Consider the following 14437-nt stretch of genomic DNA (forward strand, 5'->3'; position numbering starts at 1 on the left):
GGAGGTTTTCCCTTACTGTTTAGCCAGTGCATAAGGCCTTGAAAGGTACTCATCATTCCTTTTGAATTGAGCTGGAAAACTACTTGTTTTGGCCTCCCAATGTATTGCAAGAAGTAGTGTCTGATTGCAGCTTGTTTTTCACAGTGTTAGATAAATATTCAAATCAGTACCAGTTGGGGATTTCTTACCCAGGATCAGTTAGCTGCCTTGAAAACCCATGGAGTCAGCTAAATGCTTCCTTTGTGGTTTGGGGGAGGATGTGTTGGACCATCCCTGGACACACGGCAGTTGTACTCATTTTCAGGCCTTAGCCAGGCTTCAGCTATTGACCTTTCACTTTGTGTATCTTCCCATAGTATGTTTTCTTGATAAACGAGTCTGAATTTCATTTAAGTTACCTGTACCCATTGGCCTGTTCGCAGACTTTTTGGTGCATGTATATGGATATGCTGTATCACTCCTCTTCTGTATAGATCTGTGAGGACTTTTGCCTCCTGATGTGGCATGCTTGCTTAACGCTTTGAAGGCTAGGGTACAAATATTGGAGGAAGGAAGCTTGCACTGTCAATATGTGGTGCTCAGAGCTGTTGAGAACCTATGAACCTTTCTTCTTTGTTTCGAAGTTGCCAGTGCTGTGTTTTGCGTCTGAAAGGAAGGTGGTATCAGGGAGGGGGCTGTCAAAGTTTGTGGATAGATCTAGCGCAGCTTCTAATAGGTTTACTGTTCCAGTCAAGAGCACTGAACATATGTTTGCTGATGTTGGTTGCTTCAGAAAGAGAAGATTTGTTCAGACCTTGCAGCATGTTATCCAGGAGCTGGCTGAGAGCTCCAGTTCACCCACACTAGCTCTCAACCAGGCTGAAATTTGGTCTCATTGTCAGGTATGTTTTTCTTGATGATAAATCAGCATCTCTCCCCATCAGGGAGTCTTTAGAAGGTGAGGTGGCATACGTGCAATGATACTGGTGCATGGTTCTGGGGTGATGGTTCTTCTGGTGGAGAAGGTTCCTCCTTTTACTGGGTGTGAAGCAGGGAACAGTCTTGCATCACAGAGTTATTGGCTCTTGTCACTTGGGCTTGTCTCTCCCCAGTAGGAGAAGGTTAGTGGATTGAGTGTGTTTACCAGAGGTGGTTATCTGCATGGACTGGATTCTTAGCTTAATGTTGAGTCAGTACTCTGTCATTTTTATCAGCTTCCCTCTTGATCTTTGAGAATCTGGACAAGCCCTAGGCCCATTGCAGTCCTGATGGGAAAAGTGTCCTTTTGGCTAGACTCTTGTTGAGAGGTCCTGGGAATTCCAACCCCTGTTTTTGCTGCACTTTGTGGGGAAGCGGATACTGATTTTTGTCATTACCTGTACTTAGTGGTAGGCAGTTGCTGAGATACCTAAGAATAAACTACATTTAATTGTTTAATTAAACTACGTTTAATTTAACTATGTTGTTATATGTGGAAAGACTGTGAATATTTCCCCCTAATGAACCTGTGCAGGGCAGTGCTTGGGGTTACCTAAATATGAAATATGTTGACTGTCACACGAAGGAAGTTACTTCCTTCCTAGGAAGCTGGTAACCAGTTAGAGATGTCCCTGCCATAAGTACCTCCCATTTGTCTTCCTCTTCTCCACAGCCTTTGCTCTGTGTGTTTTGATAATATATTGGGATGAACTAATGGCATAGCTTGAGGCATGTGGCATCGAGTGTTAGGCAGGGCCTTAGTCTGAGGTTGCAGTGTAAGTCTCTAGCGTGACCTATTTGTAGCTCTTGTTGAACAAGTCGTCACTGGATGTGTCTCAGATCTGCTGAAGAATTTCAGTTGTAGTTAGCTTTTCATCTGTGTAGGATTGCAGAATGGTAGTCTGTGTTGCATTTAAGTCTTAATTCTGATATGTCTGGGTTTTATTTTTAGCATCAGGCTTGATCCTTTCGAGATGCCATTTCTTTCTACCACTTGTTCTATTTAAGTGTGATTTATCAGGTAAAGAATACTTGTGGAATTGTGCTGTGGGTTGGGTTTTTTTGTTGGGTTTTTTTTTCTTTCTTCAGCCCTTTGTTCAAGAATTCAGTGGGGCCTTGCCTCTCCACAAATAACTGAAAACACTGACAAGTGAAGATTTTCTCCTGGCACTGTTATTGTGGAGGGGAAAACATCAATACTTGGGATGTTATGAAATACGCTATGATTCTGAAATACTGAAGTTACAAATTACCAATGCAATTAAAGAAATGCATAGTGTATAAGGTCTTCCTGATTAGAATCAACTGAGTTTGCCTCATCTCAAATTCCTGTGCTTCTGATATACTGAGAGATTTTTATTTAAAAGTCTCAGGACTTTGCAGATGAAATTTAACTTTGAGAATCTGAAACTTAAATCAGGTTTAGTGCGCCTGCCAGACTTTTGCTGTTACACTGGGAAGATGATTCATGATGCCTGTTGATGGATATCTCCGAGAGGAGTGAGTGTATTGACCTCCAGGTGTTACTCTTGATAAAGAGTGAGCTGAAGCTATCAGTTTTGTGAATATGTGAAATTTCTAGGTGTAGGGAAGGTTTTTCTGACTACTTGATCTTGTTACGTGTTTTCCACCCTAGACTAAGAACTCCTTAGTTGTCTCCTGTTCCTGCAGCCAATGTTTGCCTTTGCTGTTCAGTTTTGGGATTTGTCCTGTGCTGAGCTCTTAGTCATTTTGTAGCATCTTTATTGTTTATACAAGTGATACATCAAATAATATTAACATTGTAGGAACTAAAGGTTGTTAGGTGTAGTTACTTGGCTCCCCATCACACCTGATCAAGCAGATATTCAGACATTTTGCTTTTGATCATGCGGAAGGCTCCATTTGTGTAATGTTTTGTACTGTAGTTAAGTGTCTGAGACAGCTTACCTTATTCTTAACTGAAATATTTTAATCTACCTTTTGGCCAGGTATCCAGCTCACATTGAAGAAATTGATTATGAAGAAGGAAAAGTACTTATCCATTTCAAACGCTGGAACCATAGATATGATGAATGGTTTTGTTGGGACAGTCCTTATTTGCGTCCCTTAGAGAAAATACAGTTAAGAAAAGAAGGATTACATGAGGAAGAAGGTTGTGCAGTAAGTAGAATATAGAGGACGTTTGAGTATTAACAGTTTAATGTGCAGTTGTGTGAATTGTGACCATTAAAATGCTTCACTGTTGCTGTGTTGCCTGCTGTATAAGTTTTATGATTTATTTTAACTATTGGAAAACTAGTTATTTTGATGTTTTAATGAAGTTGTATGTTTTGGTAATTCTCAGATGAAAACACTTTTAACTACTGTCTTGTAGGGATTTCATATAAATGATCAGGTATTGGCATGCTGGTCTGATTGTCGCTTCTATCCAGCCAAAGTTACTGCTGTTAACAAAGATGGTAAGGAGTCACTTTTGGTTTTGTCATGCTTGTTAGTAATGCGTTTCTAATTGTATTCTAACCTTTTTGCTTAGGTGGAGAGATAGTCCAGCAGACAGAAGACAACTGTGAAGTTTTATTTTCAGTTACATGTTTTAGTCTGCCATCAAGTTTTTTAACCTAACCTCTTAGCCTTTTCATGAGATAAAAGAACCTTCTGCTGGGATATCCAGTCAGTAATTGCTTTAAGTATATATTTGGGAAAAGTTGTTTCTTAAGTTTATTATCAAGAGACACATGTAACTGCAGTAAAACTAGTATCGGAGCTGCAAAAGCCCTTTACAAATGGGGGGGGAAGCACAGCCATGCTTCTCCTTTTTGAATATCAGTAAGGAACCATGAAGGACTTGTTCTTGTGCTGTGCTTTCTTTAGATTGACTATACATTGTAAGATCAAGGAGAAGTCTGTGTAATTGTCTGTTGGAGTATTCCACCAAAAATATTTTGAGGTTTTGTGAGGAAAGTATATCTAAGGAGCAACTGTAAGCTTAGACATGCACTTTTATGCTTACCATAATTATTTTTGGTAACTTCACTGTTTCTCCCTTACCTGGCCTGTGGTAAGACCTCTGCTGTTGAAGTTTGTAACAACACAGATAAGGCAGCTTTTATCTAGATCTAAATATGCAGCTAGAGTATTGGAGCTGTTAGCAAGTGCTCTGTTAAATAACTTCTGATCTTTAAACTCTTATGCTTTACTTTTAAATTTTAGGTACATACACTGTGAAATTTTATGATGGTGTAGTTCAGACTGTCAAAAACATTCATGTCAAAGCTTTTTCCAAAGATCAGGTAAGTATTGTGTTCGTGCTACTAGTGTATTCTAAAAGTGACAGTTCAGGTGGCTGGATTTGATGAATTATAAAATATGAAATGAATGAAACATCTCTATTGCTAACACACTACATCTGAAATAAAATCCATTAAAATGAAAAGGTTATGCAAATCTTCATGGTTTGCAAAGCTCTCAGGTTCACGTTCTCATGAATGCACCTCTTGAATTAAAGAAGTCATAGGCATATAAATCAGTTTTCTAAAAATCATTGGAAGACTCAGAATGTACATACTAAAGCTAGTAGGAGGTTATTGAAACACACTTTGGTTGTTTCACCTGTTTGAGATTAGTTTAAAATTAGTTTAAATTAGTTTAAATCTTAAAAATTAAGGGATGGGAACTATGGAGTGGACAGAAACTATTCTTTCCCAAAGTAACTACTTGATTGTCTTGAGACTTCTAAGGAAGCTGTCTAGTAATCTTTCACCTCACAATTTTGAGAAGATGAGCTTTTTTACTAATCCACGTTCTGCTTCTATGGTTTGGCTGTTCTACCAACCTTTCACCTGCTCAGTGCTGTGGATTCAACCTTCAGCTTGTGATGGACAGTAGTAGTGAGTCATTCTATTTAAAAAAAAAAAAAAAAAAAAATTGTCCTGCTCATGGTGAGAAGGAAGAAGTGCTGCTTTGTACTTCAGTTTTCATGTGTGGGCACTTTGTAGGAAAGGCTGACAAGTTCTAGTCTTGTGTAACTTGGTTAAAACTTCCTAAGTACCTGCTTCAGAATAATTTTCATTAGAAATGGTTTTAAGTTTGAGATGTTGCCACACATTCCTGTGTGGTAGTTGTAGCCTGTGTTTTTAGTCGTGCCTTCTGCTTTTAGTTTTCTGGAACTTTAAGCTTGAGCAAAGGCATTGAATCCTTCCCCCCAACACAAGTCTTAAATACAGATTCCATTAATGAATATTAATGGGTACAATTTAAACCTGTCACTGTTGTGAAGAGGCATGCCATTCCTTGGAGGTCTCCAGATTTGTGTATCTGCCAGGCTGGGAGGGAAAACTATTTCAGATTTGCCATGAAATGCTTTTCATAGCTTTCAAATGGTAATAATTGTGCCTGGTTGAGGGTTGACTAATACTCACAAGGGAACTACCTGAAGAATCTTCATTGCCACGAGAAATACTTCTACCACATTTAACCTTAAATACATGAAGTTGAACAATCTTAAGAAATATTCTGCATAAGAAAGGCAAAATATTTTGTCTCTCCTCTCTCCTTTAGGGAGTTTCATGTTTCTGCATAGCTTTGGGTAGGTTTTGAAAGGAGTTTTCATCTCTATTTAATAGCTGGCTGGAAAGATTTCTCTTAATCCAAGAGATAAGTTATGCTAGAACATTTTGGTCTGTCCTTTAGCATAAAAAAGCATAAAGGGAGAATTTCCTGGTGAGCTCTGTTTATACAATCAGAAGTAAAGTTTAAAAAAAGTACTTGAGCCACTGGAGAGCTCAAGATTCAGTTGTGAATGTAAGTTATTTAAGGTGTGGATTCAGGTACAGCACTAATGTAGCAGCATGCTGGCAGTGGAGGGAAAGTGTCTTGTTCTTGTTCATCAGTAGGAGAGACTGTAGCCATGAAGGCACACATGGCTCATATCTTAGTTGTTCTTAAAAAAAAAAAAAAAAAAAAAAGCCCCCCAAACCACTTGATTTCTGAAGGGAGCGATGTAAGCTGGTTGTCTTTTGTTTAATGACAGTGTTACTCTGTCCCTATGTAGAGGGCTTAACGTGCTATATTGAACAGTGATGGTAAAATGCTAATGACCTGCACAGTGTGAATGTACTTATGCAAGGACACACAGCTTTTAAGAGTTCAGTAACATCAAGAAATAATTCAGACATACTGTATTTATGATTCAGTTTCTTGAGAATAATTTGATTAAGATGCTCCATGTGTGTGTTCCAGTACCACATGCTTGATTCAAACAGGATGGTTCTATGAGCAGCACAGCTGATGAAACCTAATGTCTGAGGGTTGTTTTTTGAGTTTTTTTTTTACTAAAGTTTGAGTTTCCACTGAAGCTTCTCCCATAGCTGTGGCATTTAAGGAATTTACGGAAGACAGATTTTTATGTCTGGTAAAAGTGGTGCTCAGACACCTAAGAAGGTGAAAGACTTTATTCCCCTTTGCCTAGCTGTTTTCATGAAATATAGAGCAATTTGATCTCACGTTTTTGAAGGGGGATTTTTTTATCACCTCTGTGCCCAGTATGGTTGAAATAATATCATAGAGGGTGGAGCAGATTGCACATATATAATTTTATTGCATCAAGATTATTTCTTAGGACTGTGGTCTGAAAATGGCAATCTTAAAAGGTATCAGTTCATGTAAGCCACATGTAGATAGGAAGATTGGGATGGGAAGAGGCAAGATGTAGTGTAGTACAAGGAGCTAGTCTTAAGTGTATTCTCAGAATTTTGTATAACTCAAATCAGCTGTTCTGCTTTCTTTCCCCGAAGAGATATTGAGAGGTATTTAGCCTTTCTTGTCCTCTGATCCTTGTTCAAAGTTTAAACTTGTTGTGCCTTGCAGAACTGTGGCTAGAAAGGAGTATGGTTGCTCTGTAATTCTTCAAGTTATTAGGCAACAGGAAGAGGGAAGTTAGTTCAACTAAAGGCAGTGTTGACACGTGACCAAATATATATTATTAATCCAGGTGTTAGAAGGTTTCTGTTCATCAGAGCAGGGAGGTTCTGGGACAGCCTGTAGCATGATCATTGGAAGGGGGAAAAAGCCAAAATCAACATCCCCCCCCAAGTGGTGTTAATATGAAACCTGATCACAAAACAGAAGGGACGTTGAGTAGCAGTGACATGTTGATACAGGGGTGTTCTTCCTGGTTTGGTCTTACTGTTTAAGAACTATGGGGAAATGAGATTACAGTTGAATATTGTGTCAGTAGCATGCTGGCCAGGGACTACTAAGAATTTTCACGTCCTCTCATGCTGAACACAAATTACATAAAGACAAAGTTTAAACTTTTGTCTTTAAATGTGTAAATTTTAACATCATGTGGTTCCTGATCAAGTTCGTGATTGCAGTTGCTTTACATGACTCTACTTAGCACGTTTCAGTAGCAGTGATAATTACAAGCTAAATACTGGTCTATTTTGAATGAGACACTTTTGTGAAAGGAAAACAGTTTTTGCATCCAAGTGATTGAGCTGTTTGCCCTTTTCTGTGCTCTTGACTCCCACTCTTTCTTCAGTGTCCCAAGTAGGCTTTAAGTAGTACTGCGCGAGCTAGTATGGACCTAACCTGCACATGAGAACGAAGAAACAGCAAATCTCTTAGGCCATTGAGTTGTGAAAAGAGTGAATCTGTTGCACTGTCCTGTTGAAGCTGCATGGGTCCTTGAATAGTTCAAGTGCCTCTAAGTTTTAATCTGTGGGTTGCAATAGAGTATATGCTTTTATCCTTTGAAAAATTGGACAAGGATGCAAGTCTGCTAAATACAAAGGTGGGGGAGGACTTTCAGATTGCAATAAGTTAACTTTCATATGTCATTCTCTGCATTCTAGAATATTGTGGGTAATGCTAAGCCTAAGGAAAGAGGTAATGAAATTCCGTCGTCTCCTGAAAAGCGGGAGAAATTTAAAGAACAGAGGAAAGCCACAGGTAATGCAAAGAAAGACAAGGATGAAAAGACATTGAAGACTGAGAAAAGAGTTAGGCAACCTGATAAAGAAGGAAAATTGATAGTCATCTCAGAAAAAGGCAAGGTCTCAGAAAAGAATATATCTAAGAATGGAAAAGAAGATAAAGAGAATATATCAGAGAATGATATGGAATATTCAGTAGATACACAAATTGAGAAGAAGCCTGAGAATGACAATGTAAAGAGTCCACAGGAAAACGCAAAAGAAACTAAACGAAAACGTGGAAGACCACCGATAACACCTCCAACAGGTATGTAGCTAAACTTAAATGTTTAGGCCATATATCAGAACCCTTCTAAGCTTACCTAAAGGAATGAAAAAATGTCTTGCTCTTTCACAGCCTAAGTATCTAGAAACTTTTAAAAAATTTTAAACTCATCTTTGTTCAGGCTTGGTTAGGACAGCTGAGAGCATACTTGTCAGGTTTGGGGCTTCAGTGGTTTGGTCAGAGATTAGATTTAGGCAAGTAATCTTCATATATTATAAAACATGTCTGCAGTAGGATTAAATGCTGATATGTGGACTTTGGAAAGCCTGGTGAAACTATTTATGCAAGTCCAGTATTTTAAGTTGTGAGGCTTGGGAATTTATGTTTTAAAGTTTCGCAACGTCATATCTGGTCAATTTTTGTTCTCTACCTAAATATGTAGAGCCAAGTTCTCAGACGCTGCAGCCCATAACTTTGGAGTTAAGACGTCGGAAAATACCTAAAGGAGGTGAAGTTCCATCGAAGCGTCCCAGGATTGAAAAAAACTTGTGTGAGTATTTTTTGGTATTCAACTCTCTCAGTATTTGGACATATAAGTTGTTGAAGCTTAACTGGAGGGGGAAAAAAGTTTGTAGTGTTAACCTTGAACTGTGATATGTGGAATGGCTGAAATGCAGCACGTGTTTTTCTTAAATTGGCCATTCATATGTAGCATCATCATGCTGAAATTTCATCCTAAATCTTGGAAGCTGGGTTTGGATAAAGGAGCCACAAGCTGTGAGTCTTGATGCAGAAGTTCATAGACATAGGGGAGGCAGTGATTATATTGCCTCCAATACATGGAGGGTTATAAAAGCCTTTTTCTAGTTGTAGAAACTCCTTAGTTACTAGATGGAGGATCTACCACATTGCTTGGCGAAGAAACTTCAATACTAGATAAATATTCATGTCACTGCAGTCTAATAGCTTCTACTTTATCTTGGTATACTGTGTAGTGATGTTGAAGAACTTGAGTGTGTTGACGAGGAAAGAAAATTATATTCTCTATAGCAGTATCATGAACAAGGAGATGAATATCTGGAGAAGGCTGTCTTTCCCTTCCTTAGGACCACAGAGTCTTAAAACTTCAGGGCACATACGTTACCCAGCTTAGGGTCAAGTTGTTTGTGTCTGAATTGTCTCCTCTAACTTCTGGTATTACTCTATGTCTGTGGACCGGTTGCTATTTAAAGCAATGTTTTACCAGTACGATATTGATCTGTATTCTTTCTTCAAATCTGTTACTAAAAGACAAAGTTGAGACACCTGTAAGATAGGCTTTTGCTCTATTTTTACGCTTATTTATAACTGTTAATGTGATTGTAGCTCTTACAGAGAGGTCTAATCACCAGGGCTGCTTAGCTTTTGCTATTAACCTCAGTCTTTAAAAAACACACTTTCAAACTGTCACTAGGAGGGGAGATCTTTAACGTTTGGTTGTGAGCTATTTGGTAATCCTGTAACTGCATGGTACCATTAAATGTGTCTATTCCAGCTCAGGAAAAATTGAAGAACTCTTCAGATAACCCTGAAAGAGACCAGATCAGGAGACGATCTTCAAGACTCTCGTCTAGTATTAGCCATGAGATTTTAAATACAGATCATGTCACAACTTCAACGGAAATTCAGCCTTTGAAAGATGCAGTATGTAATCAAAAGAAATCTGAGAAGGGTAAGCAGCTTCCTGGTATACTCTGGATTTGTGGTGGCATGGCAGTCATGTAGTTGTTGCAAGTACTGTATTTTCACTTGCATAGCCTGCAGGCTCTATATCTGCAGTTACAGCCTGATTTCATCAGCAGTGCAGAGAAAACTCAAGGAAAGTTTATGTGTGTCTCTGCTGCCCTGATTGCCTTTTGCTTTTGGTTCCCTCTCCATCAGTAACCCTAGCATTTCCCTTGCATGGAGGGAGCTTTTCCAGTAGAGGGATAACTGGCTGGGATAACTGCCCTTGCAAAAGGAGAGCTCTATAGGTTGTAAAATAACTTAAAGGAAATGTTGTGGTTGGGTGTTTTGTTTTGTTTTTTTTTTACGGGATGCAGGTTATGCTTGTGAAAATGAGGTAATTCCAAAGTTTTAACACTTCTGGATTGAAGAAGTAACCCAAATGCTAAATTTACAGTTTAATCCTCTTGTTGAATGCTAAAAACATCAAACGGGATGCTTTTCTTCTTAGACTGGGTGGAGATAATGCTCCCTTTTTCTGCCCTGTGCTTCCCTGCCTTTCTCTTTCAGCAGGAGCTATGATAATGGTTTGAGGAGACCTGTCCCATTTTAGGCTATAAAGAGTTAGCAGCCTGTGTGTTTCTAAGCAGCTCTAAATTTAGAGTGTTGCTACAAGTAGCTGTGTTGTAAAAACTTAATTTTGTGGTAATACAACAGCAAGCAGTCTGAGCATGGATGGATATTTGTCTCCACTGTAATGTGATGAACGCACACATGAGTGTTCTGGAATATGCTTTTGTGTGCGTGTTACTCAGTGAAATTTTTTCCTCCATTCTAGTCCAGTTAGAAATTCCTGTTGAATCTGACCAAAGTTTCAGTGAACAAGGGTCTCCTGGAAACACATCGCATAGCACAGCACTCAGTACAGATGCCAGTTTACAGGAAGAAAAAGTTGAAGACACTGTGTCTTCCTCTGTTACTGTCAGAACTCAAGAACCTGCTGCTGCTACAGGTACAAAGTTTGATTTCATATTTAATATTGATGCATTTCTTAAGGCGACTGATGCCAGGTGTTTTGTGCTTGTATGAGTGTCACTAACAAAAATTGTGCGTTCTTGCGATGTTAACCACAGGGGGAAATGCCTATTTGTATTCCTTATGGACTCAGTTTTGATCCTATGCTTTGGAGACTGACAGCAATCTTCCGAAAAGTGGAAATCACAATTTTTAAATGACTGGGTGTAATATTTTTAGCATGTGAACGGTGAAATTAACAAATGCTTGTTTTCAGGTTATAACTTAATATTTGTAATTCTGGATTAAGTTGGACTTACATCTTAAAAGATGAGGTTCTTTTGTCATTTCTGTGCTGCAGGTATGTGGTAGCATTGATGTTTGGGATTCCTGATTGTGCATTTCTATATCCTTATGTTTTGGCTTCTGTTGTACTTTACATCCTAGACTATTTGGAGGTTTTAGTGCAAATTTCTGAAATAGTTCCAACATTTCAGTGTCTGTCTTAATAATATATATATATTCTGTTTTCTCTTAGCTGGGGAGTGTACTTACCTTGCTTTTTCAAATTGAAATTTCCTATACAGATAGTAGACTATGCCAAAACAGTGCTGTCCTGTGATTATTTCTTGTAACTTTAATACTTGCATCTGCAGCTAACTGGGGAAACTTGAACTACAAATTCCCTAGTTTATGTTCTATCAAAGAAGCTTAATTTTAAGTGGAACAGAGCATTTAGAGGGATTTACAGTTGCTCAACATTGCTAGAGTAATCTGTAATGTGCTAGCTTTCATCCTGTTTGTTGGTTATTCCAAATTTACCCTCCTGCTTGCATGTGTCCTCTTTCACCCACTCTTGTGTAACTGTACAAATGAAATGTCCTCTCCCTTTGCCGCTGACGTGCACCTTCAGTGGAGGAAGGAATTTACCTCTTTTCCTTTGCTCAGGTTTGATGTGTAAATGGTCTTTTACAATTTAAAAATTAGAGCTCTTTTGATCTTGCTCTCCTTCCTAACCAGGCTGATGATATACCCACCTGTTTTCTAGCTATGGTATATCCAGAGTCTTTTGAGATGATGTCTTTCCTTCCCTGCGTTCTGGCAGTGAGTTCAGAAGATAGGGAGTGGCTGCAGATTCTTTTTGCTAGTCAGGCTGTTCTGTCCTTTTCAGTCTGTAAAGTACTTCTGGGTTTAACTTTTTTTAAACTGATGGGTTGTAGCTTGTTTTGGCTGACGAAGGCAAAACCACTGTTTGGTTGTTGAACCTGAACAGAACATTAATCTCTCTGATACCAAGGAAATGCCATTACTCTCTGTATTAGCTCTGAGTGCAGGAGCTATTGACAGCCTGCCTGCAAGTCTCCGAAGCAAAGGAAGGATGTAAAAAAGTGTTGCTCCTTCCAGTGGCTATGAATTTGTTCGTCCCCCTCTTGTAGCAGGCAGAACCAATTTAATGTACACTTTAAACTTTAAGTTGAATACTTCCTCTGAGTGATTGCAGTGTAAGAGCACTGGTTTCCTTAAGTTCATGTGCTGACAACTGGTGAAGCTCCTCACAAGCGCTTGTCAGGTACTGCTGTAATAGTCTGCCATCTGGGTTAGCTAAACTGGTACCCTGTCTATTAGAAGTTTGCAGCACCAGCAATGTTAGCAGCTAGTGCTGTGCTTTGTAGCTCTTTCCTTTGGAATTTGAAGTTCCTCTCCTCCAGGGTGCCCTTGAAACTGAACAGGCATCCTTGAATGTAATTTTAAGATGAACAGCCATGTCCTGTTTGCAAATTTTCACCCTGGATTAGCTTTTGTGGATGGCAGGAGGGGCTGTCTGCTGTAACAGCAAAGGAGCATTGATTTCCCCCCCCCCCCCCCCTTCATTGGGTCTCTGGAAGATGTCCCTGGAGTTCTTAACAGAAGGACTGCAGACTCTTGTGTCATTGGGAGTGCAAAGAAATGCTAAAAAGCAGTGATGCTTCTTGATCCTGTTGGAATCTTGTGCTTCAGGCAAGCAGAAAGAGTGGTGACTGTTGTGACTTCAGTCTTAGGCATGTGAGAAGGTGTGCAGGTACCGGCATGGCTCCAAACAGGTACAGTGAACTGAATTGCTCTGAGGTGAAGTATACAGGACTTGGCACCTTAGAGACAGCTCTTCTAAGAGATATAGCAGGTCATAGCAGTTTTGAAAATTGAAAGAATTTTTAGTATGTCTGAAAATACTCACTTTTCAGCCTCTGACAAACTATTTAATAGAAGAGAAGGTATGGCAAAGCTTTCCACTACAGTGGATACAGTCACCTTTTGGACATACTTTATGTAGGAAAACAGTATGATAAAATGCTTTTTAACTTCAGCGATCTTGCATGATAAACTTACTGCATTTCTTAAAGTGTGTTATTTAGCTGACAACCATTTAGCCTCTTATTTTGTAAATTCCTGCAAATTTTCAGTTTGAAGTGTAGCGTTATTAAGATGACACTTATCTTTTGTATAATCTTTTGGAGGTACTCATTGAACTACAGATTGACAAACCACAGCTTTGTTTGATAAGGTCTGAGAATTTGGAGAATGGTAAGTCTTGGCTTTTTGAAAGAACACACTGTATTAACAGTATGGAAAAACTGTTAATGGTTACAGATGTTCTTCCAAACAGTTAATGCAGTATTAAGAAGGCATCTGTTGCCATTACCTTTGTCAAATAATCCAGAAGTAGTCAGGGAACATTCTCAAAAATAAAGATGATTTTACTTGGTACCGTAATGTGTGTATTCACAAAGCTTTGGGGTTAGTGGTCAAATGCGATTAAAAAATGCCTCCTGCAAGGGCATCTGTTTTCTGACTTAAGTACTCATTGAGGATGCGGTGCTTTTCAGGGTGTTTCACAAAGTCTTAGTTTCAAGTAACTGTGAAATCAAAGGTGATTTCATAGGTGACTTTCAAAGTAAAAAATTTTTACTGGTGTACGTGAACTGGGGTGTTGTCATAGCTGTATGGTCATCTTCAGAGAAGGCTTCTTTTAAAAAAAGAAAAGTATGGGGATTTGAGTTCAGGGCTATAATGTACTCAGCAGTATGTGTTAGGGTTTACAGCAAACAAATCCGTTCTAGTGACTATGAAAGAACAAATAGACAAAACAGGCTTGGTTGTGTAAAAATGTTAGTTCCCTGTGTATTTGTTGCTGATGGGGAAATCTCTTCTCCTTCCATGAAAAAACTTTAGGGAAATGATTGACAGATTTAAGGATTTAAGTTAAACTAAAATACCAGCAGATTTTTTTTCCTCTACTTGCATACTTACATTCTGCTTGAGATTACAGATGCAGTTTGCAATTGCCTTGTTTTATCCCCTTGAACTTGTATAATATGTGTTGGGGTGAGATGCTGTGTTTTGTAAGGGAGGAAGTAGGGAGAGGAATTCACTTGTACATTTGAAATTTATAAGGTAGTATTTCTAAATTCTGCTTTTTCAGCATTTGGGGAGCATAATTTTGGTGGCAGGTAGATGGGGCAGGCCACCAGTGTAATGCTGGTGTGCGACTGAACCATCGGGAGTTCAAAAAACTGTGATCCCTTTGGATACCTTTTGCCAT

At 38.9% G+C, this 14437-nt stretch overlaps 1 protein-coding gene across 4 annotated transcripts in view; it reads left to right on the top strand.

The window, feature by feature from the left end:
• PHF20 (PHD finger protein 20) overlaps positions 1 to 14437 on the top strand; it is a 74309-nt gene that overhangs the window by 17693 nt on the left and 42179 nt on the right. For all 4 annotated transcript variants that reach the window (XM_050907062.1, XM_050907060.1, XM_050907063.1 and 1 more), the window contains 7 exons: positions 2928 to 3099; positions 3314 to 3398; positions 4150 to 4229; positions 7794 to 8181; positions 8582 to 8689; positions 9674 to 9850; positions 10682 to 10855. In XM_050907062.1, the coding sequence (XP_050763019.1) occupies positions 2928 to 3099; positions 3314 to 3398; positions 4150 to 4229; positions 7794 to 8181; positions 8582 to 8689; positions 9674 to 9850; positions 10682 to 10855 (1184 nt within the window). The remainder of the gene's footprint in view (positions 1 to 2927; positions 3100 to 3313; positions 3399 to 4149; positions 4230 to 7793; positions 8182 to 8581; positions 8690 to 9673; positions 9851 to 10681; positions 10856 to 14437) is intronic.

Source organism: Gymnogyps californianus, chromosome 17, assembly GCF_018139145.2.
Source record: "Gymnogyps californianus isolate 813 chromosome 17, ASM1813914v2, whole genome shotgun sequence".
Taxonomy (NCBI): domain Eukaryota; kingdom Metazoa; phylum Chordata; class Aves; order Accipitriformes; family Cathartidae; genus Gymnogyps; species Gymnogyps californianus.